Source organism: Mustela nivalis (genome assembly GCF_964662115.1).
Source record: "Mustela nivalis genome assembly, chromosome: 6".
Classification (NCBI taxonomy): domain Eukaryota; kingdom Metazoa; phylum Chordata; class Mammalia; order Carnivora; family Mustelidae; genus Mustela; species Mustela nivalis.
Window position 1 is genome coordinate 107709194 of NC_139025.1, and position 23438 is coordinate 107732631.

The 23438-nt window shown below is 47.9% G+C and overlaps 1 protein-coding gene across 1 annotated transcript in view; it reads right to left on the reverse strand.

Annotated features, from left to right (window-relative positions):
* Positions 1 to 23438, reverse strand: part of LIPC (lipase C, hepatic type) — a 128856-nt gene that overhangs the window by 13704 nt on the left and 91714 nt on the right. The window contains exons 2-6 of the mRNA XM_082733787.1: positions 15172 to 15359; positions 11161 to 11343; positions 10466 to 10583; positions 7033 to 7266; positions 4260 to 4505 (exon numbers count right to left, since the gene is read on the reverse strand). Of these exons, the coding sequence (XP_082589913.1) occupies positions 4260 to 4505; positions 7033 to 7266; positions 10466 to 10583; positions 11161 to 11343; positions 15172 to 15359 (969 nt within the window). The remainder of the gene's footprint in view (positions 1 to 4259; positions 4506 to 7032; positions 7267 to 10465; positions 10584 to 11160; positions 11344 to 15171; positions 15360 to 23438) is intronic.

Consider the following 23438-nt stretch of genomic DNA (forward strand, 5'->3'; position numbering starts at 1 on the left):
GCAGTTGCCTTTTCTGCTGGGGGTGAGATTGGGGGAGTGTGTGTGGTAAGGAGTGTTGTGCTGACTGGCATCACGCTGCCTGCTGTTTGTGCCCATAGGTGCTTCATGTGGGAGGACAACAGGAGCCCTCAGCTGAGGGCCTGGAGTCCTTTCTCTACCGTCTACCACCGTATGGTCGTGAGCCCTCACAGACTCTTTGAAGCTCCATTTCCTCATGTATAAAATGGGCATCAAGAGGACTCTAACAGGGGGGTCGTGAGAATATGATGCGATGGGACAGTGTATATTAAAGTGCCCAGCTTCTAGAAGGTGTTAACCCAGGGACACCTTTTCCCTTCCTATGTGCTGAACTGACCAGGCACAGTTCTGAGCTGCACCTCCAGGGGCTGGTTTTAGCAGTTCACGCCCATAGTCATCCACACACCATCACTCTGTGGCTGAAGAAACTGAGACCCGCATAGGTTTTGTCACTAGTTCAAGGTCAAATATGAGGTTGGCAGCAAAGCCAAATTCTGGACACGCCCTATTCCCAATCTCGAGCCTGTGCTGTCTCTACTACACCCAATACTTTTTATGGACCTCTCCCTGGAAATTAGGGAAACCTTTCCTAAAGAAGTAGTGGAGAAAAGCCAAAGACGAACAGATTCCCCTAAGTCACAGTTTGGTTGGTTGCCTACCAACCAAAAGGAAAGAGTACTCAAGCAAGTTCCCCTAGGTGGGATGAGGCCCAGAGAGCAAAGGGAGAGAGAGAGAGAGGGAAAGAAGTGGGGAGGACCTGGTGTTGGTACTACAGTCAGGAGACTGCGTGGAGTGGAAGAACAAGGGCCGTGAACCAGAGCAACCTGGGGTCAAACATTACATTTGCTGCTCACAGACTGTGTGACTTGGGGAAGTTGTAAACTCTCCAAGTCTCAATTTATTTATTGAAAAATCCACCAACATCAGTCCCCACCCTGACTCATCTCAGTCTCTGTCCCTCTGTCTCTGTCAAGGTTGTTGTGAGGATTATAGGATAAAGGAGCTAGTTTGTTACAATATACTCAGTGCGGAGCCTGGACAGAATAGGTCCCCATAAGTGCCACTTCCTTCCGCTCTGAGTGGCCTCATCCTACTGCTGGAGGATTAATTAGATAAGGTGTTCACTAAGCAGGTCTCTCTCAGGATGGATACATTCCCTGTCTTCTCTTTCAAAAAACAGGCTCCCAGACTGGTGAAGGCTCTTCCTGGGACAGTGAAAATAGAAGTGAGCAATACCACCAGCCCAGTGGGTCCAGACTCTTTGATGGTTTCGTTGAAATATATTTGGAGCCAGAGGAATGAGGGCTAAGTTAGTCACCCTTTGTGGAGCTACAATCGGGAGGCCGTGTTTAGCTGGCCCAGCCAGACCCGGCACTAAAATATATCATACAATTAGATGTTCTTAAAAAATATGAATTATAGGTTCTCTGAAACGAGGGCTGGGCAAGTCTCTTCTTTTAAGAATCTGCAAGTATTCATCAAATGCCGCTGAAATGGGCTTGGAGGGCCCAAGTCAGAGATGATCATGATAGTGATGGGTGGAGAAAGGTGTAGTTATGGGGACATAGATTAAAGGCCTTGTGCCAGTACCATCAACAGAACTTTCTGTGATGATGGAAGAGATCCATTTCTGTGCTCTCCAATATGGCAGCCACATATCTGAGCACTTGAAAGGTGGCTAGTTGACTGGGGAAGCCAATGTTTGATTGCATGTAATTCCCAGTAATGTAACTAGCCACAGCCACCATACTGGGTGACGCAGTGTTATCCAGATCGCAGCAACCCCCGAGAAGCTGTTCCCGAATGGGCAGTCTCACCCAGCGATCATTTCCGGCCATACCCAGGGCAGCTTGACGTGACTCCTGGGATGCTACTCCCCACTGGTGAACAGATTAGGGTTTTGCTCACTGGAAGGACTGAAGCAGAATGGGGGAGAATTTGGAAGGCCCAGAGAAGAGTGGGGGGCAATGTGGGCCACAGCTCAGCCCGCGAACCTCGGTTAGGGGCTGAGACGGGCTTTGACCGGTTTCAGGCAGTCCTGACTCATAGGGCCATGCTCATCAGAAGTATCTGGAGTGAGATAGTCATTGACAATAAAGACACCTGAGTGTTGTCTCCAAGGGTCTCCCTGCCTGTCTTCCTGGGATGGCGCTGAACATTTATGGGGTGGGGGGGTGGGCGGGGGCTGGTCTTCAGTGAGCCCCATGAAGTAGGGACTCTGACTACTCTGGCTCAATTTATGTTTGAAAAATAAATGACTGGAGGGACACATTGGTCTTTTGTAGCTGCTGGGGTGGACAGCACTGGCCAAATGCAGCTCTCTGGTTCTCCTCCATAGGAAAGAGACCCCTGTGAGTTCACACTAGTGGCTTGTGGTAGTCGGGCATCTGGGTCCTTGGCAAAAGGGAGGAACTCAGACTGAGTGTACCTGTTGGTCTTTTTTCCCCCCCTCTTCTTTCCCGACATGCTTGCCTGACCTTTCTCCCCATCTCCAAGCCCCCAGCAGATGTCCTCCAGCTCTACCAAGCTCCTCAGTTCAGAATACCCCCAAGCTGTGGAAGGTGAAAAGCAGTCTCCTTTCTTCCCAGCTGATCTCAAAACCTCCCCCTTCTTCTCTTCTCCCTCCCTCACCTCGACCAATAGACAAGGGGCAGGTTCCTGAAGTGGGGAGGAAATCAATCCCTCAACTAGTTTGGAGGTCTGGGTCTAAATGCTGACTCTGCCAAGAATTCACTCTGTGTCCCTGGGCAAATGATTTTCCCCAGCTGGGCCTGGTGTCTGCGTCTGTGAAATGGCAGGGTAGAACAGCGTCTAGAAATGCTAACATTCCACGATTTAAAGCAGAGCCAGTGAAATGTGCTTATCGGAGGGGCTTAATCACTCCAGGCAGCTTTGCCATTTAAAAGAGGAGCTGGTTAACCCAAATGAGTGTCTAATTGGCAGGCTGCCGTGGGGGAGCTCTTTGAGACGGGAGCCCTTCCAAATTCCCTCAGCTGATTTCGGATGGTACCTTCTCCTCCACCCCAAAGGGGCAGACGGCAGAGGGGGCCCACTGGCCCCTCAGGCAGGAAGGATCCACCTTCACTGTGATGCTCTCAGAAGCGATCATCCACCCACAGCAGATTTCTGTCATTCCTGGGCTTCAGGGAAGGGAAATCTGGCCAGGGAGCCCAAGTTCAAATAAACAGGAATCCTGTGCTTAAAAAACAAGTCGCCTGGGAACTTGAACTTGTGAGTGTGATAATAAAAGGAGCACAGACCGGGAGTCGGATGTACCTGGTTGCTGGCCTCCTTCCAGGCTGTGTGGCCGTGGGCGCGTCACTCTACCCACGCTGCCCTTCCCTCCTCTTGAACATGAGATCATTACCCCCTGCCGACCTTGCTTGCCTGTTGTGGGGGCCACAAAAAGGTGATGGCCGAGTCTGATGTTTTGTATAAAACGCTGTGCAAATGCAAAGTGGGGGTGACGACATGATCACCTTCTGCGGCTACAAATAGTCTGGGCGGTAAGAATCAAACAGCGCAGCTCCTCCCCGTGAGCATGCGCCGTGAGACAGTGAGCCGCTAATCGCTCGGGGCCGCTGGAAGGATTAGACACAATGTTAACTGCAGCAGATGCCAGCTCGTTCGCCTCCGGAGGATTCGGGTTTTGGGGGAGAAATCCTCCGCTGGCTTCTGCCCCGGAAGAGGCACAGCTCTGACTTCTGGTGCAACCCAGAGAGGGTCCGGGGCTCGTTGTCTGCCCCGAGGATAAGGATCTGATGAGGAAAATTGGAAGCCAAACTTCATCTTTGGAGGTTCTCAATAAGCCAGTGATACCCTGTAAGAGCAGTGGATCCAGATTTTAGAGGAAACGAGGAACCCCCAACATAGCCCAGAGGCTCCTTTTTTCATGCAAGTTGTGAGCAGAGGGGAAAGCCGTGGGTTCCAGCTGGGGTTTGAAGACGCCTCCAGGTCCCTGCTCAGTGAGACTTGGGTGATCGAGGGAACTGCTGCCCTGAGCAGCAGTTCCCTCGATCCACGTGAACGTGGATGAAGAGAGGCTCACGCAAGGATCATTCCAGAAAGTATCAAGGTTTCCTCCCACCTGGTGCTTGGCAGCCAGGTGGACACACCCATGGGAATGAACAGAGAGAGAGGCTGCGCCAACGTCGCCGTCCAGAATCTGTGGTTTCAGGACCCCTGAGAAAGCAGAGGGAAGCTTGGGCCGAGCGGCTGCCCTGGGGCCCACCCGCACTCACCTTTGAAGGGGGACTGGGGGCGTGTAACGAGGAAGAGCCTTTTGTGCTTCTTGCCCTGCCGCTCCTGGCGGATGTGGTAGCCCATGGTGTTGCAGCGACCCTTCTGGCAGCTCAGGCACAGGCCCTGGCTGAAGCTGCCCATGTCGCCGCACTGGTAGGCCGTGCTCTGCCGGCTGGGGTGCAGCAGGGAGTCGATGAAGAGATGCACGGACCGCTCGTGGGAGCATTTTATGGTCTTAGTGATGGCTGGAACACAGGGCAAGAAGGACGTTATCACCCCTCCGTTTTCCAGAGAAGCCTCCACTCCAAGGATCGTCCTGTGTGCAGGGCAGATGAGCAGCACGTTGGGAAGGAGGGGTGGGATAGCTGAGGCTGACCCCCTGGCCCCAGTGGGAAGGAATCCGAGAGTGGAAACTCTAGTAGACCCCTCTCAGTCTTGTGGTGTAGAGGCATCTCCCCAGCCACGGTGGGTGTTTTAACTGGAAGCCCAAGTTCCTAAGAAAATACTGAATTATTTAAGAACTCAGGGTAGTGTGATTTATTTAAAAATATTTATGTCTTAAATGGCTAAAAATGTGCAAGTGCTGATGTCTTGCGTTAAATTAGCTGGAACAGGCTTGTGTGGGATGCCTCTTTGCTTAACCACGCCAGGTAAATGAGAGCCAAGGTACCCTTGGGGCTCAGTTAATGGTCTAGTGAAAGCTCAGTCCTCTCCTACAACGTCTGCCCTCTGTCCTAAAGCTGCCATTGCCTCCCTCGGGTAACTGGCCTGTAAAACCAGCAAGGGGATTGGCTTCTAGGAGGATAATTCTAGTGACCAGGTCTATCTGGGCCTAACCCCAAAGAGCAGGGTTAGGAAGTTTATCTACTGTGAATTTTTAACCTTTTTTTTTTTTTTTTTAAACTCTCCACATCTTAATCTAATCTTTAATAAATTATTCTCAAGAACGTTGAAGAACTACCACAAGGTATGTAAATTACCTAATGTGAAGGTACAGCACAGGTAACTTTGCCAAAAGCTATTTCTCCCAGAGTCTGAAGCCTAAATGCTGAGATCCAAAAGCCCACACGCTCTTGATCTAGGGCTGCACTTGTTGAACACCGAGTATAAGGCAGGTCCTATGCTGAGTGCTTTCATACACACACTTCCTGAATCTCACCACGGCCCCCTCAGGCAGATGTTGTAGGTGAGAAAGCTGAGCTTCAGAAGCGTTCACTAACTCATTCCAGCTCACCTAGGAGGGGTTGGGTTGGCAGAGCAGTCACCAGATTATATTCTGGGCAGATGCTTTGCGAGTACCACCCCAGAATGGGATTGTTTTTATTTTTTTTAAAGATTTTTTTTATTTATTTGACGGAGAGAGAAATCACAGGTAGGCAGAGAGGCAGGCAGAAAGAGAGAAGGAAGCAGGCTCCCCGCTGAACAGAGAGCCTGATGTGGGGCTCAATCCCAGGACCCTGAGACCACGACCTGAGCTGAAGGCAGAGCCTTAACCCACTAAGCCACCCAGGCACCCCCAGGATCACTCTTTAAACCTAAAGGTGAAGAAAAGTGAAAAAAACCACACTAGAACTGGGCGAGCAAAATAAACGTACTCAGTTCCACCACTTGGAAGGTTAGCACAAAAAAGCAAATAGCACTAACAGAGATGTTTGTCAGGCAACTAGTTACTCAATATCAGGCCTGTGTGGAGCTCTGGGAGGGAGTGGATCTGGGAGGAGGGCTGGTTGGTTAGCCGGGATGGAGCAGACCCCCGTGGATGACTGGAGGGGCAATGATGTGAGGGGCATGTGAGGAATGAGGAGAGGAAGTTCGCAGAAGGTTCTCTCAGGCGTGGGTGGGTGGAAGGCTGGGAGTCCAGCCAAAATGAGATGATGTTGAGTTTGAAGGTCGTTCTGATACTGGAGAGGTGAAGGCGGTGATGTCATCACAGGAGAGCGTATTCTCAGCTCGGTTTTGGATGATGGAGGTGAGAAGGAGGTATGTGGGGCGGGGCGGGGTGGGGGGCAGGGTCTCCGGTTGGCTTAGCGTGAGTTGACATGTTTTCATCAGTATGATATTTTATAATAATGAGAGATTTAGAACACCCATGGAACATATGATTTTTTGCTGAAAGGCTTGTCCTTTAATCTTGTGCATGTGGTCAACGTGCATGTCAATATTTTAGTCTAGAATGTGGGAGAGAAGTGGGATCACAGCCCAGAGAATGCCAGAATCCAGTTTCTGCCCCAAGATAAAGGAAACAACAAAGACATGTTTAGAGCTGAACTTTGAATTGGAGGAATTCCAGTAAGGTCCTGCAGGACCAGCTGATTAAATCTCCCAGGAGTGGAAGAGCTACTCCCACTCTGGTCAAACGAAGGATAAGAAGCTAAAGATCAAGGATGTGTTAAGTGCATCCTTGTGTGGCCCAGAACAGAGGAAGCCTCCTGGGTGAGGAAGCTTCTGGAGAAGGAGAAATAACCGCAGGCATCAGGACTCCACTTTCAGAAGGGCCAGTACCCCTGGACAGACTTTGTTGGGAGGGGCTAAGAAGTAGGGATTCCTGGTGGTGCCCCCAGCTCATTGTCAGAGCGTGAGCTCAGAGGACCACTGCCAGTTAAAGGAAGGCCTGCTGGAGGGACCCCAGCCCTTACCCACTCTCTCACAAGCTCTCCCTCTGAGGGAGAGCCCTACAGAATTGAAGGTTCATTGGGTCTTGGGAGCCATATGTACGTATGGGGGATGGGAGCTAGTGCAGGCTCGCTCTGTCCCCTGGGCCATCATACTCACCATATAAGCCATGCTTGGTAATATGTTTGTAGAGCTCTAGGAAGTGACAGCCAGGCTGGAAGTAGCCCCCATTGGGGTAGAAGTCATAGTGAGCTATGGGCTGTTTGATGCCCACACTCAGGCCCATGTGCTCCCGGGTGAAGGTGTGAATGGCATCCACGAAATTGGCATCATCTGGTGAAAGACGGTCGCTGGGCGAAGATCCCTCGAACAAAGGGCCCGCGGCATCCAGTCCTAACAGGGAAAGCAAGGGTAAGGGTTAGGTGGGAGCAAGGGGAAGAAAGCAGAAAGCTCCTTTTAGCTTTCTGATGTTATTACACATTCATGCGCTAGCAGGAAGAAAAAAATCCTCAGGGATAATCTTTCTCTAGAAAATCTTGCTATAACCTTTTCACAGTAAAACCACAGTAATTCACGGTGCCGAAAATTAGACACGGGCTGCACATTATCTATGGGGAAAGAGGTCTGCAGGAACTATCCAGTGGTAGAAATAAGGTTATGAGGGAATGCTTGATTTATTTAAGCAAATCAATTTTAAGTACCTCTCAAGCTACTTTCAAGAGCATCTGTTTGCATACAAAAAGCCACTATGCTTATTCTAAGTAGTTCTAAGCTACCCATCAGAGAAAAAATTTATTTGCCTGTATGTTGTCCGTGAGTTCCCTAAACAAGCTGGCTCTTCTCCCACACCAATGTCATCTCATTGGAATGTCCAAAACAGCCTTGGGACATGACTGTTCCCTGGTGAAAATGTTCTGAGCGAATAGGACTGCTCCGAGCTCTGGTCGAGTGACAGATGTGTGTGCGCGAGACTAGAGGCAGCTCCTGGCTGGTTGGCGTCTACAAATACAAGGAGTATTTCTGCTCTCAAGGGTTTTCCTCTGTCTTTCTTCCTTCACCCTCTCTGGAAGACTCTTTGATGTCCCACATCAGCCCTGGCTTCCATCCCTGATGGGGGTGAAGGAGTTGACAGGGGCAGTGAGCGCCTGACTCCAGCTCTCATCTGTAGTTACAAATGAAAGGTGTCTTGGTGTGATTTATATTTCGTTCTTCATGGGGCTGAGGAGGAGATGACAGGAGTAATTAGCTGTCCCGCTGCTTCTGTCATGAGTGGGCCTGGCTAATAATGCCTAATATAGCCCATGACACAAGACAGAGCGGAGAGGGTGCTGGGTCTGGTGCCGCCCCTCTGGGATTCTGACTCAGCCTTCTAGGAAGTTCCTCGGGGATGGGCCTTCTGTGAAGGTCTGTTTACCCCCAGCCTATTGAGGGTTAAATCACAGAGTGATCACCATTATAACCATAGTGATAACCATATAACCATGACTGGATAACCATTCCTGGGGGGTGCACATACTGGCCCATGAACCAAGTCTCCCCAGTTCCCGGCAAGGCAAAAAATAAAAAAAATGAGGAAGTGATTTCTCATAATGACGAATTTATTTCTCTTGTATAAATGTCTGCCATTATTTATCTTTTTTTTTTTTTAACATTAAAACCAACCTCTTTTTTGGTGAAGTAATGGTAATCGTAGATATTAACTGCCCAAAGTGTTCTTACCTGATAAAATGGGGGTCATGGGACACCTGGGTGTTTCAGGTGGTTGAGCGTCCTACTCTTGGTTTTGCCTCAGGTCATGATTTCATGGGTTGTGGGATCGAGCCCCGAGTTGGGCTCCATGTTCAGCAGAGAATCTGCTTGAGATTCTCTCTGTCCCTCTGCCCCTCTCCCCTCTCTCTATCTCTAAAATAAATAAATAAATAAATAAATAAATAAATAAATAAATCTTCTTTATAAAATAAAAAGTCACAATAACGTTATTCATCTTAAAATTTCCTTTGAATTGTTTTAGCTTGTGAAGTATTGTTTTAGCTGGTGAAGTGATGTTTAACTCATCTTAAAGGGGGAGTAGGAGTTTGTTAGGTAGACTGGGGCTGGGGGTGTAGGTTGTGCTAAGATATTCCAGGCAAGGGGCATTGGGGTGGCTCAGTTGTTGAGCACCCAACTTTGGCTCAGGTAATGATCTCGGGGTCCTGGGATTGAGCCTTGCAGTAGGCTCCCTACTCAACAAGGAGCCTGCCTCTCCTTCTCCCCCGTCTTGTCCTCTCTTTCTGTTTCAAATAGATGGCTAAAGTCTTAAAAAAAAAAAAAGATATTTCAGGTAAAAGGAAAAGGACATGTAAGGCCCAGAAGCACAGGAGGCCATGGTGTGTTCATGAAGTAGAGAAAGACCTAGTTCATGGAAGCTTGAGACTACAGGAAGACAGCCTCGAGAGGAGAGTCCCAGAACTCTGGAACACTACACTGAGAAGGGCTTTGGCTGGCTTGCTGGTTCCCTCCCTCCCTTCCTATTCCTTTCTTCCTTCCTTCTTTTCTCTCTCTCTTAAAAATATATTTATTTATTTTTAGAGTGAGAGAGAGCGAGCATGTGTCAGCAAGTCCCAAGGGGAGGGGCAAAGGGAAAAGGAGAGAAAATCTTTTTTTTTTTTTAAGATTTTATTTATTTTATTTGACAGAGAGAGAGATCACAAGTAGGCAGAGAGGCAGGCAGAGAGAGAGGGGGAAGCAGGCTCCCCACTGAGCAGAGAGCCCGATGCGGGGCTCGATCCCAGGACCCTGAGATCATGACCCGAGCCGAAGGCAGCGGCTTAATCCACTGAGCCACCCAGGCACCCCAAGGAGAGAAAATCTTAAGCAGACTCTGCAATGAGCACAGAGCCTGATGTGGGGCTTGATCCCATGACCCTGAGATCACAACCTGAGCCAAAACCAAGAGATGGAGGCTTAACCAACTGCACCACCCAGGTGTCCCTGGGCTTTCTGAGTTTTACACTGTGGCTATCTGTGCACCTTGGGGACTGGGCTGGGGAATAGCCCCCTCAGGTGTGATCTTCCAAACACAACTGTGAGGTAGCATCCGGGGATGAGGTTGGTGTCAAGGAAGCGTGGGAGGAAAGGCCTTCTTGCACATCCCCAGCTCTTACTGGGTATCTGGAGCCATTTCCAAGTCAGTGTGGCGCCCCCTCCTTCACATCAAATGGGTCCCAGAGTAAGACCCATGTGTTCCACAAATGTGGAAACTGAGGCACAGACATGGCTGATGTTACCACAAATTTCGGACGTGATCCTTTAACTTGCTCATATTGGGCTTTTTAAACTATAAGTTGAAAATAAACTCTTTCCTGGTACAAAGTGTTTAGAAAGTCTACTTTTGAGGTCCTCTTTGGCATGACTATGAGAGGCACCCCTTGGAGGAAAGGCAGTAGGGGTTGGGGCTGTGATTTACTCTGAATTCTTGAGGGACAGCAGGCTAGGACAGCAGTCATGCTGGCAGCAGTGTGAAGGAGGCTGGGTGCATGGTAATTCCAGGACTGTTAGGGAAGCGGGTCCTGCCCCACCCCCGCATGCCATCATTGATTATGGACACGGTTACCTGTAATTCTCCCAATCTTGTGCTTTCCGCCCAGGTAACTGCCAGCGAATCCTGAGACATGGGCACCCAGGCTGTACCCAATTAGATGAACTTTGCTCCGAGAAAACTGAGTAGATTCCTGGAAGACAGAGGCAAGAAGGTTAGTGGGAGAGCTGCTGGACAGAAACCTTGTATGGGTTCAGCTCGTTCTCAGGGTCCCCCTTGTTCTTGGCCCCGGGGTGGCAGAGGAGATGCTTGAGAATTTAGCTTCCTGAGCCAGACTGGTTTCTCACCTTGCCGGCACCCACCTTTCAGACTCAGCTACCTGGGGCCCCGCCTGGTGATGTTAGTCCCCGTCCCCACCCTGCCTGTCTTTACTAGGATATGAATGCCCTACATGGTGCTCCTGTTCATTTCTTAGGGTTTGATGGGCCATGGGTGTGTTCAGATCCGCTAGCACATCCAAGGGAGAGAGCATAAAAGAGGTGGTGGATGGAGGAAGGGGAGGGAAGACAGTTCTGCAAAATAGGCGTTCAAGCATGACGTCTGAGGGAGCCCCAATGTCCCATCTCCACCTGTGCCATCCCATTCCTCCAAGCTTCGTGGAGTGGTTCTCCTATCTGGGATGCTTAGGAGACCGGCTTAATTCTCTCAGTCCCGGCCTCGGGGGAGAAAGGTGAGGAGGGGAGGGGAGGGGAGGGCAGGGCAGGCCTTGCCTCCAGCCACTGGATGAGAGCTGCCACCTCCTGGCCCACGAGGCGGGTGTTGCGGACAGCCACGGTGTAGTGGCGGTAGGCCAGGGTGAGCCAGTCGGCCAGCCCCACGTTCACAGTCTGGGCCAGCTGAGACTTCAGGGCGGCGACCATCTGCCCGATCCAGTTTTCCAGGAAGCCGTCCACCTGTGGGGGTGGGGCACAAAGTCGTCAGCTTAACCAGAAGGGGACCCAGGGTCGGGGGGGCACTGTACTAGTCTCATCTTTCTGTTTGTCTTTTTTTTCTTTCCCAACTCTTGGCTTATGAAGGCTGGGTCCTTCTTTCCAAAAGAAAGGGCTTAATGTGGGTTTTCTCGACCTTGGCACTATGGACATTTTAGGCCAGATACTTTCTGTCACGGGGCTGTTTGCGCCCTGTAGGCTATCTAGCAGCATGTCTGGTCTCCATGAAGCAGGTGTCAGGAGCACTCTCCCCCACAAGTTGTGAAAACCAAAAATGTCTCTGCACTTTGCCACATGTCCCCTGGGGGCTACCCGTGGCCTCCAACCGAGAACCATTTTCTTAACATGCCCCTATTTTAAGAGTTTCTGAGCCTTAAAATAATGGAAAAGTCTATGTAGTTAGGAGCTGAAAGCTGACCTATCCTCTGAGGCTCAGCTCTAACCCTTCCCCGCTCCAGGAGGCCGGCTTGGCCACAGCTCCGAATCCCAGCTCCTTTGCTCTCCTCCTGCCCACTGCATCTGCTCGCTTTTGAGGGAACAAGGCCCCATGAGTTGGAACATAGCAGGAGCTCAATCCATGTGTATGGAGAATCTTTCTGTGTATGTCCTTTGTTCGAGAACCAACTTGCAGGGCATGCCTGATTCATGGAACGATGACATTGGTGTCTGCAAGGATGACTAGGAGCTCACTTACGGAAATAAGGGTGGGCTGGTGACTGTGGGGCAGGGAGTCTAGGGGGGTCCAGGCAGAAGGAAGAGCATGCGCAGAGGCGCATGGTCAGGAGAGGGCCCCGAGCCATCCCCTCTCCGGGGGGAGAGGAGTCTGGTGTGCCTCAAGACTGCTCTCCAGGCTGGAGAGCAATGCTGATGGCATGCAGGTCACTTGGGTTCAGAGGCATTGGCCACTGACCACTGACCACTGACCACTTATGAACATGCACCCAGTGCCTTCCAGGTGGATAGAGCCCCTCAGGTTCAAGTCTCGACCCTCCCAATTAATTGGTTAGCTTTCATTAACCTTTCTGTGCACCACTTTCCCCATCTGGAAAATGGGGCTAGCTGTAGTGGCCTTTCTCCAGGACTGCCGTGAAGAGGAGATCAGTCAGTCGCTAGGAAGCATTTAGAACAGCGCCCGGCACACAGCAAGCACTCAGTAAATGTTAGTGATGTGCAGTTACCTTCAGAGTTAGTGCCCTTCTGCGTTTTAAGAATGAAGCTTTCATTCTGGAAAAGGACCCTGGTAACGGTCCTGTCTTTATGGTCCGTTTGTGAACAAGATACTGATTTAGTCATGAATTCAGCTCACAAATATTTTTGGAGCACCTACTGTGTAATGGCTACTGTTCAGCAGAAGAGGGGGAACACTACTCCAGGCAGAAGGCATGGGCTGAGCCAAGGCCAAGAGGAGAGAAAGCACAGGGGAGTGCAAGGAGCTACCAACAGCTGGGGGTTGCTGGAGTCGAAGTGGGGGGCAGGGAGAGGTAAGGGGGAGACAGGGAGAGTCAGAGGAGGCAGGGAAGGTGAGGACAAAGCAGGGAAAGGTGAAGGGGGGAGTGGAGGGAGGTAGGGAGGGTGAGGAGGAGCAGGGAGGGTGAGGAGACAGGGAAAGGTGAGGGGAGCACAAGGTGTGAGTAGAGGCAAGGGGTGTCAGTGGAGGCAGGGAGGGTGAAGGGGGCGGGGTCTGAGGGGAGAGCATGTGGGGGTGGGGGGGTGGGAGGGTGGGGAGAGCTAACTCCTCTGTGTGCAGACATCCGGACTTGGTGCCTGGCTTCTAACTCTGCCGGTTCCCAAACCTGTCCTCTCCATACATTCCCTCTTTCCCGCCTTCTTTCTTTTTTCTTGTAAGGAAAGTCCATTTGGCTAAAGCAGTTGAAGAAATGGGATACTCTTCTCTACCGTGACTGGCCTCCTTCTAACCCCTATCCTCCCCCGGGGTTCCCACAGGAGAGCTTTCCACGGCTGATCTTTAGTTTCCTTTAAAACAGGTTTCATCTTCTTAGCATTCTGCACTCTGTGTCCTATTCTGTTTGTCTTAGAGAAACACGGATTGAGCTCCTAGGCCAGCGGGAGAGAGCCGCAGTGAGGACTGCAGGCTGAAGCCTGCTAGGAACAGGGGCCCGGTTGGACCCCTCTGACAAAGGGAGTCTTCGAGAGTGTGAGCTTGGAGCATGAGGGTTTGATCTTTGTCCACTTTTGGCTGTGTGACTATGGTAGTTTCTCGACCTTTCTGAGTGCACTTTCTTCTTCTAAGAGATACTAACCCACCTTGGAGGAAGGTGTGGGGATTAAACTGGTTGATGTATAATGAAAAGGGCCTAACCTGTAGCAGGGCGTCAGTCAATGTTAGGCCCCTTCTTTAGGGGTAGGAAAAACACCACCACCTTCACTGCTGACCCTGGGGTGTGTGGGATTTCCAACTGCCCTAGGGTGGGAGCCCTTTAAGTCCTAGGCGGAAGCTGCTAGCAGGCTACAGGTGTCTCTGTTTTCCCCCCTAGCAGTGGCAAGCACCCCATCTCATGGCTTTACCCCTGTGACATCATGTGGCTCCCCATGACAACATAAGACCAGGTGCAGGGTCTGTATTGTACATGGGAAGGCTATGAGCCTGCACATAGCAGACTTTCAGTGAATCAATGTTGAAAGAGTGGCAGGTGGGTAGATGGACTTATTTTGCTTTCTACAGTATAGATGAGGGCTTCAAGAGTGTTTTTCAAGTAGATGGCAGGGAAAGGTTTCCAAGTCACGAAATAGATCACCAAATCTCTGGAAGTTTCAAGTCGTGAACCAGGCTTCAAATTGTGTGTTGGTTGGGAGCCAGGGAGGCAGAATTTCCTCTTAGAGAAAAGTCCTTGCTTAGTTTCATTTCAATCATTGCCCATAATATTCTTTCTCCCCTTCGTCCAGGGTTTGTAGCATCCCTAAAATGCTACACTTTCTCTAAGAGGCTACATATCTCAGTCATCTTTCTATCTAGGTATGGCTCATGGATATAACTGGAAGCATTTTACAGATATTTCTGGGTGGCTAACCTAAAAAAAACTATCTTTTATACCAAAAGCCATTGAACTGTACACTTTAAATGGATGGATGAGTTTAAATGGTATGTGAATTACATATTAATATAGCTGTTTTTAAAAAACCATGCTCTTTGACTCTGTTGTGTATACCTTTTATTCATTGTGCTACCTGGAATAAAGATACGATGGCTGGTGCTCTGGCTTCCATCTTGGACTATAAGGACAAAGGCAGTACTCTAAGAATGGCAGAGTAGTGGGAAATGAGCTGGGTCCCTGAGGACATCATTAACCAAAGTCATTTATCCAGTTTTGGATTACACATCTCTAGGCTATTGTGTGAAATGGAAACAAATTTGTTTCATTTGAACTATTGCCAATTAGGTTTCTGTTATTTGGAGCTGCATTTAAACCTTATATTTCATTGGGAGACTACGTCTTCTGGCTTCCTATCTCCTCTTGTGAAACAGGCAGATTTACTTGCATGGACTGCAGTCACTTTTGGGCCCTCATGTGAAGTGTGACCTCCTTGAGCCACATTTTATTATCTGAATAGTGGAGATAATTATACTTTCCCTATCCTGCTTATTCATGGGATTGAGATAATCAATGAGATCCTGTGTGGGGAAGTACTTGGAAAATTAGAATGTGCTTTACAAATATTATGCATGAAGTTGTTATCACTGGCTCTCTATCTTTTTATTAAAATTGGACACATGAGGGAGAAAAGCAGAAAATGTAAATGCAGAGAGAAAAAAGGCATGTCAGCATTTCCTACCGACCACCCGTGGATTATCATCACCAGGGGCAGAGAGGAGTTGAAGCCACACTGCTCTAATGTGTCCGGGTGATTCAGCCGAATCTGACAGCCCTTATCTGTTTCTTCTTTAAAAAGCAGGAATCTGGTCTCTGTCTCCTGCAGTGCTTCCTTTGTTTCAACCACTCTCGATCTTCTTCCAACAGGCTCTGGAATGTAAGATTGGAGACAATGCTTAGCCTGGCATCTGTTCCACCTCTGGCAGCTCTGGGATAGCCCAAGCCCCAGCTAGCGAGGTTACTGGGAGGTGCTGGAGGCAGGCACGAACTGTAGCTTTGGGTAACCTCAGAGGGCATGTGCAGCAGAATGGCCATTTCTCCCCTGGGAGATGATGAAGACTGACCTACGAGAACCCAGCACAGAGGCAGGGGGGGCTCAGGCCAAGAGCTGGGACGATGCCCTCATCCTCTCCTCCAGCCCAGAGGTGGGCTCTCTGGGGGCAGAGGGGCATACCAGCATTTTTGGGCAGTGAACTCAAGTGAGCCTAATTACTAAGGATCCCGATCATTCCTTCTGAGCATAAAGTCACTCAGGCTTCTCAAACAATAAGTCTTGGGCTTTTGGCTTCAGGGGACAGCCGGATAGAGAGATGACGAACCTACAAAGTGTAAGGGGAGGTATTAATGAAACCAATTTTCCTACCCAAAGGTTATTAATTTGAAAGGTTATTAATTTCCAGCAAAGGGCAATGATTTTTCACTATGATGACAGAATGAAATGCATCATATTTTATTAAAAGGAGATGTGAATGAGGATCTGAATAACTGCTCTGTGATTATTAAGAAAATGTCTTCTGCCTAGTTTGGCTTTCCCAAGCTTAGAGGCTGCCCAAGATTGTCCTCATCCCTGCCATGGGGCTCCCAGCTTACGCTCCCTGTTTTGCTGGCTGCACTAGCCTCCTGGTCTTCTAAGTAAAAGCTGGGGTGTCACCTTGCTCTCCTACACCAGCCTTCCCATCCGTCTGAAGATTCGGGTTCCCGATTATCCTAGAATATTGCTCAGGTGCACATTGTTTCTTGCTTGGTTGATTGCAACAGCCCCCTAAAATGTCTCTCTCTCTCTCTGTCTGGTCTTGACATCCTCCCTTATGCTGCAGCTCAAAGAAGCTTCCTAGAATGGGAATGACCATCAGATCCTTTAGTGACTTTGAGCTTCGTGATGTTGCAGCCAAAACCACCCCTTATTCCCCAGCTCTTCCCCTCTTGCTCCCCACGGTCAATGGTTCCCCTATCTTGGCCTTCTCTTTCCCCCTCTTCTGTCTCTGTGGCTTCCTGGTGAGCCCTGGGCCATCCATTAAAATTGAGCTCAGACATTACACCCTGGAGGAAGCCTTCTCATCTAGCCAGAGATCATTACTCCCTTTTGCCGCCAGTGCTGTATTGGGTCCTTGCTTCTAATGTGCTTGTCATGGGGCCTGGTCATTAATTTAGGTGTGCATTGTTTTCTCCAGACTGTGAGCTCGTGGGGGGCAGTGCTGGTGGCGGGGTGGGGGGTGGGAGGTGGTCAATAAATGCTTAGTCAGTGATGTATTTTGTGGCATCCAGGTCTCACATCAAAGGCAAAGATTTGATTTGTCAACCATTCATGCACTGGCGTGAACTAAATATAACTAATTTTCTTTTATTTAGTGACGGAATTAGCTACATCTTTCTTCGTTGTAGGATAGCTGACGCCAGTGTTGAGCAGACTATATATGAAAATGAAATGGGGATAGAAATAGTACCTGTCTCATGAAATTGTTACAAAGATTAAATAAGATATTTGTAAAGAGCTCAGAACAATTCTCGACACGTAATTAGCACCTATGTAAGGCTCTGTTGTTAAAATAAGTGCTAGTTGGAGCATGTGGCATTTTGCATTTTTGATCTGTGAAATCCTTTCTTTCTGCGAAAATTTATCCCAGTTGCCCTCACAGGACCAATTCTGTCTTATGTGTATTTACTCTGGATTTAGCTGGGAGAGTAAGTTCTCACACTGGTGCCTAGGGCCTCAGGGCTGTTAGGGAGAGTGCTGTGGAAAAGCAGTTGTCATGTAGAAAGGCCCTCAGAGAGCTGAAAGGAACTGGGCTCTCCCTGTTCTCCCTGGGGGCTTCTTTTAGCATGTAGAGGAGAGAGGAAGTTATGTATCTATGCACATTCATTCATTCATTTCCTCCACAGAAACTTATGAAGCATATATTATCGTATTATGTCTCCAGCCGGCTAGGTACTGTTTGGAGGTGCAGAGCACAACCATGGTCCAGTGGGAGAGGCAGGTACGAGAACCAGTCATCCTGTGTGGTTGCTTGTGGGTGCTGCTGTGGAGGGAACGCCTAAATAGGGCCTAAAGAAGACACCAAGGGAAGATGGGGCATCAACTGAGTCTAGAAGGATGAAAGATTCTTGAGGAGCTCATGTCTAGGACAAGCTTTTGAAGAAAGTGAGGCTCTGGTACCTAAAAAGAATCAGATTTAGTGGAGGACATGGGCTTCAAAGGGGATGCTATGGGGAAGAGGCCCTAGAATTCTCTTGTGCAACTCCAGGAGCTAGAGAAGGAATCAATGGGTGAGTGTGACATGGGAGAAAATCTTAGACTTTAAGAAGTTCACAAAGATTCATAGTTGAAGAAATTGGGACAAAGAGAAAATAAGGGCAGTAAAACAAAGACCGAAATGCTAACAGATGAGCGCCCCATAGTCCGCATGATGCGATCCTCCAGTGTTGCTGAAGATGGGCCACAGCTTATATTCTGAGCTCCTTATTGGCCAAGCCAGAAAGGGAAACAGGAGCTGTTGTAGGGTTCGTGATGTCCGGTTGCTCACACTTTCCTGGTCTGGAAGCTTGAGACGGTTTCCCTATGCGTTATTGTGAAAAGAGGCCACTGGGCGAAGCCAGGTCTTGAACGCTATTCGTACAAAGTGTGAGGTAGCACGTTTTATGTTGACTGTGAGTGCTCATGGAAGCGGAAGCATGCCAAACAGCATGTAAGTCACGGTGAGTGTCTGTGAGGCTCTTCACTACCATCTAGCAGTGGTCTCTGTGATGGACCAAGGGAGGCAGGGGTCACTTCATGTCCCATGTTGGGTGGCAGGAAGGAACTGGGCTCCAGAGCCCAAGTGTCAGAGCCTCTATGCGAGCAGAGTCTGGTTGCCCTTCACAGAACATGGAGAATGGAGTATTCTCAGCCAAGCCATGGCACCAGGGACACATGGCTGTTGCCCATACCCACATGTATACCAAAATCTGTCTTTCCCAGGCTTTACCCCCCCATGTAGCCAACTCTCTGAGCCCCTCTACCAGGGGATCCTTTTGGTACTGCAAACCCAGTGAGGCCAAATAGAATAGATTTTCTGTTTTCCCAACCCATTCTTCTTCCTTTCTCTCATTTCCTACTGTGATGCAAAACACCATCATTTGTCCATGCTGTTGCTCAAGCTAGAAATTTTCCAGTAGGGATAGTTTCTCTGTCCCTGTGGTGATCTTCAAGAGTCACCACATACTGAGGGCTCAACCTCAGGATTATCTTTCTGTTCCCTGCCACTGACCTGGTCTAGAATCTCATGCAACTTTTTTTTTTTTTTTTTAATTGTGGAATTGAAATAGCTTCTTAACTGTTTTATATTTTACTTGCAGAATTAACACACACTCATTGCATATGTATCTAGAATTTGAAAAATGCTGGAAATGAATAAAGAATCTCACCACTGGGACAGAAACACAAGTAATATTTGGAGTATTTCCTTCTAATCTCTTATTATGACATTCCATAGATATTTATTTGGAATATCTAAAATTGAAATCATATTATGTGAATGGTTTCATATCCCTCTTTACCTGTCATGATAATTTTCTTACAGCATTACAAATTCTTCAAAAGCATGCTTTTGAAAAGTGGCATCGTTTTTGTACTTACTCCGTTATTGTTGGACGTGTGGGTTGTTTTGGGTTTCTTTTTTTTCTATTACAACAACAGCCTGATGACCATCTTTATACATAAATCTTCATCTGAAAAAATCTATGAGTATTTTCTTAGTACAGACTTTCGAAAGTAGAAACATTAGTTCTGTAGGTGTGATCTTGTGCATATTTCTTTATGTATGCATATATGTCCAAATTGATTTTCTGCACTTTTAAAGCGAACATTTATTGAGCATTTCCTCTGTGCCAGGCACTTTTCCAACAGTCTTCTTTTTCCTGACTCATTGAAACCTCACAGCAATTCTGTAAGCAAGTTGTGAGAAAACCCAATGATTCTGTTATGAGTGGTGCGGGCGTGGGGGTAGAGGTGGGGGGGTGGGATGCATTCCAATCGTATTCCCGAGGAGTAGCTCCTTCTCTAGGGGTATCTTCTACAATTGTTATTTTCTCAAGTCTTTAGAAGAGATAAGGACCCACCAGTGGTAAGAATCTGGGGATGAGGCTGTGTTTTTTTTTTTTTTTTTTAAAGATTTTATTTATTTATTTGACAGAGAGAAATCACAAGTAGATGGAGAGGCAGGCAGAGAGAGAGAGAGAGGGAAGCAGGCTCTCCGCTGAGCAGAGAGCCCGATGTGGGACTCGATCCCAGGACTCTGAGATCATGACCTGAGCCGAAGGCAGCGGCTTAACCCACTGAGCCACCCAGGCGCCCAAGGCTGTGGTTTTGAAAGGGGGACTATCAAAGGTAAAAGGTCGGTTCCTTGGAGGGAGACACCCCCCTGTAACCTGGAAAGCGGCTTGACGTTTGAAGGAGGCTTGAGGTTGCCCTCTGCATGACAGTAAGTTCCTGGAGCAATGAAACTTCCTTGAAATCAGTTGGAAGCAGAGGTTGGGTGCAGCCACTGCATTTCTGATATGAGATTCCTTGTGGCAAGTGATTTCTCCATTCCTAAGTCAGCCCCCAGGTTTGAGGACTCCCAATGTTTCATCAGGAACAAATTATTTAATTTTCTTTTGGGTAAGGACATCCTTAGGTGGTGACTGCAGGAGCTTGGCTGGCACAGGAGGGAACCAGGGATTCTGCTGCAGAAGGCCTTGATGGGAGTCAGTCATTCTGTCTTCTGCCTGTAATGCCTGGGCTGGGTGCTTCTGCTCGGTTCCTGTTTGTTGAGCCCCTCCCGAGGCTGGTGCTGAGGACACGAGTGTGTAATACGGAAGCCACAGCTATTAATATGCCCCTCACATCCTCACATAGTGGTTTGTGAGATATCTTCATATTCATTGTTTAAATTGCTAACCTGTGTGTGAGTGTGTGTGCGTGCGTGTGTGTGTGTGTGTGTGTGTGTGATTTGTTAACTTTGGAACTTCGCTAACAGGCCCTCCTGAAAATAGTCCCAGACCTGAGACTGCTGAGAGGAGTCCTTTGGAAGATCGTAATGTCATGATTACTCTGAACAGCCCCCCAGTCCTCAGCCATGTGATGGAAGGAACCTATGAAATAAATGTAGCCATAGCTCTTCCCTGGCTCTTGTGGTCAGGCCTGCAATTTGTACATGCACAGCACTGACTTCAGAATTTCTAGGGTGATGGCAGGATGGAAAAACTTCAATAAGATTGTAGTCATTGCTGGGCCTTTAGAAATTCAGCTCTTAGCTCTTGCTGATCTTGGGTGATAAGCAGATTCTGTCCAAGGCTGTGGTGAACAATGCTTCTCTTGAATCTTGAATCTTGAATGAATCTTGAATTTTGCCTGTCACCATTTTGTTGTGAAATAAGATGATGAAGTAAGAGTTGGAAGGGCAGCTATTTTCACAAGTCGTATTTATTCTGTTTTCTTTGTCTATTTTGGCCTGATTTTGCTAGCCATCTTATAGCCTTAAACTACAATCATTTTCTCCTTGGAGATTCAGGGGAGTAATTAGAGGCTATGTTTCTTGTTGGAGAGTTTTTTTTTCTTCCAAGCTTGCTTGCTTGCTTGCTTGCTTTCTTTCTTTCTTCCTTTCTTTCTTTCTTTCTGTCTGTCTTTGCCCCAATGTGGGGCCTGAACTCATGACCCTGAGATCAAGATCTGAGCTGAGATCAAGAGGCAGACACTTAACCAACTGAACAACCCAGGCTCCCTCCACCCCAAACTTTCTTCTTAGGCTCTGCTCCCCTGCAACTCTGGTAAGAATCAGAGTGAATTTTTTTTTTTTTTTGTCTTTCAGAAAATCTGATTATGAAAGAGTGTGCCATTCAGAAAAGTTTTCCATGTGTACTGGAATCCTCTGGGGATAATGGTACTTGCTTCCCTAAAGTGGTTCCAAGCTCATGCACACATTCTGCCCTGAACAGGTTCAAGACAGGGTGACCAACTGTCTTGTCACACCAAGATGAGTTGGCCACTCTGGTTCAAGGGCAATGGGGTAAGTAAGTGAAGAGAGATAAGATGATAAAAATTGCCATCCCTGTTGGTGATGATGCTGAGAGTTTTTAATCCAACACCCAGTGTACAATATACCTTCCTGCCTGGTCTTTCCCTGGCCTGACATGCTCTGCTGTTGTGTTTTATCTGCCTGGCTACCATCACTCTTTCTCCAAATCTAAATTCAATCTTCATTTCCTCAGTGGAAATTGCTCCCAGTTTCCTCACTTGGTCACATCTCCCTATTATTTGTTCTCTTAGGTGATTTCACTGTTGTAATTTTCTATTCGAATAGACATGATATAAATATCTAGCTCCCCTATTTGGTGGTAAGCCCCACACAAGCAGAACCTAGGTCTGGTTTTACATTTATTAAAACTTCAGTCAGTACAGCAGGGGGCTGTGGAGTGTGCTGGTCAGGTACCCAGACCAGGAGCCATGTGGCTGGTGTTCCAGGTTCATTTCTAGCACTAACTACTCATGCGATCTTGGGCAAATTAACCTCTGTGTCTGAATTTTCTACCGTATCATCTGTAAGATGGAGATAGTAATAGTACTTACTACCTTAGAGAATTATCATGAAGGTTTGATGCGTTAGTATTGATAAATTCTGTAATAGGGCCAGGCATGTAGTGTGTGCTATGTAAATGCTCACTATCATGACAGTTTCCCATATAAAATTTGATGAAGGGATGAACATTATCCTGAAGTGGATCACCGCCCTAAATTTAGAAACAAAAGTCATAAAAAGGTCTAGAAGAAAACAGGAGAAAATCTTAATGACATCAAGGATAGCAAAGATTTTTTTTTTTTAGGACACCGAGAGTGCCAATCCTGAAAGAGAAATTAGAAAAATTAAATGCATCTGATCTTTGAAAGATTCTACTGAGTAAACGAAAAGCCAAGCCAGACTGGGAGAAAATATTCAAAATACGTATAACCGACAAAGGACTTTTATCCAGAATATATAAAGAACACTTACACCTCAACTATAAAAAGACAACCCAATTATAAAATAGGCAAGAGATTTAAACAGCTACATCGTATAAAAAGATATACAAATAGAACATAAGAACATGAAAAGATGCTCAACATCATTATTCAGGAGGGAAATGCCAATTTAAACCTCAACGAGATACCACCTTTCCCCCTCTGAAATGTCTAAAATGAAAAAGACTGCCAGCACCCAGTGCAGGTGAGGGTGTGGAAGAGCTAGAACTTTCCATGCACGGCTGGCAGGATTGCAAAACTCTGCAACCACTTTGCAGAATTATCTGGCAATTTCTTACAGAGGTTAATGTTCCATAGGCTCAGCAGGTCCACGCCTCGGAGCTTACCCAAGAGGAATTCAAACATATGTCCACACAATGATGCAACTGTTCACAGCAGCTTTATTCACAGTAGCCACAAACTATTAACAACCCAAATACCCATCAACTGGTAACTGAGTAAAGACATACAGGAGATAGGCCATGGAATGCCACTCCACAGTAAAAGGGAACAAATTTCCAATACATGCAAACACGGAGCATGTGTGCATCTAAAATGCATTATACTAAGTGCAAGGGGCCCAACTTAGAAGGTTGCATCCCATGGGCGTCCAGGTGGCTCAGTGGGTTAAAGCCTCTGCCTTCAGCTCAGGTCATGATCCCAGGGTCCTAGGATGGAGCCCTGCATCATCAGGCTCTCTGCTCAGCAGGGCCAGGCATGAGCAGCAATGCCTGGGGAGGCCATCCTTGGGAAAGCAAATAATCTGGCCAGGGGGTTAGGGATGAAAGGGACCCGGAGACTGTCCTGGCATCCAGCCTGCTTTTCATTCTCTTTCTGTGCATCATCAACAACCTGCATTTAGTGAGGAATAATTCATTTTCCTGCTCTTATTAAGTAAGGATCTGGATAACACCAGCAGTCTACTCTTCTTAGCCCCT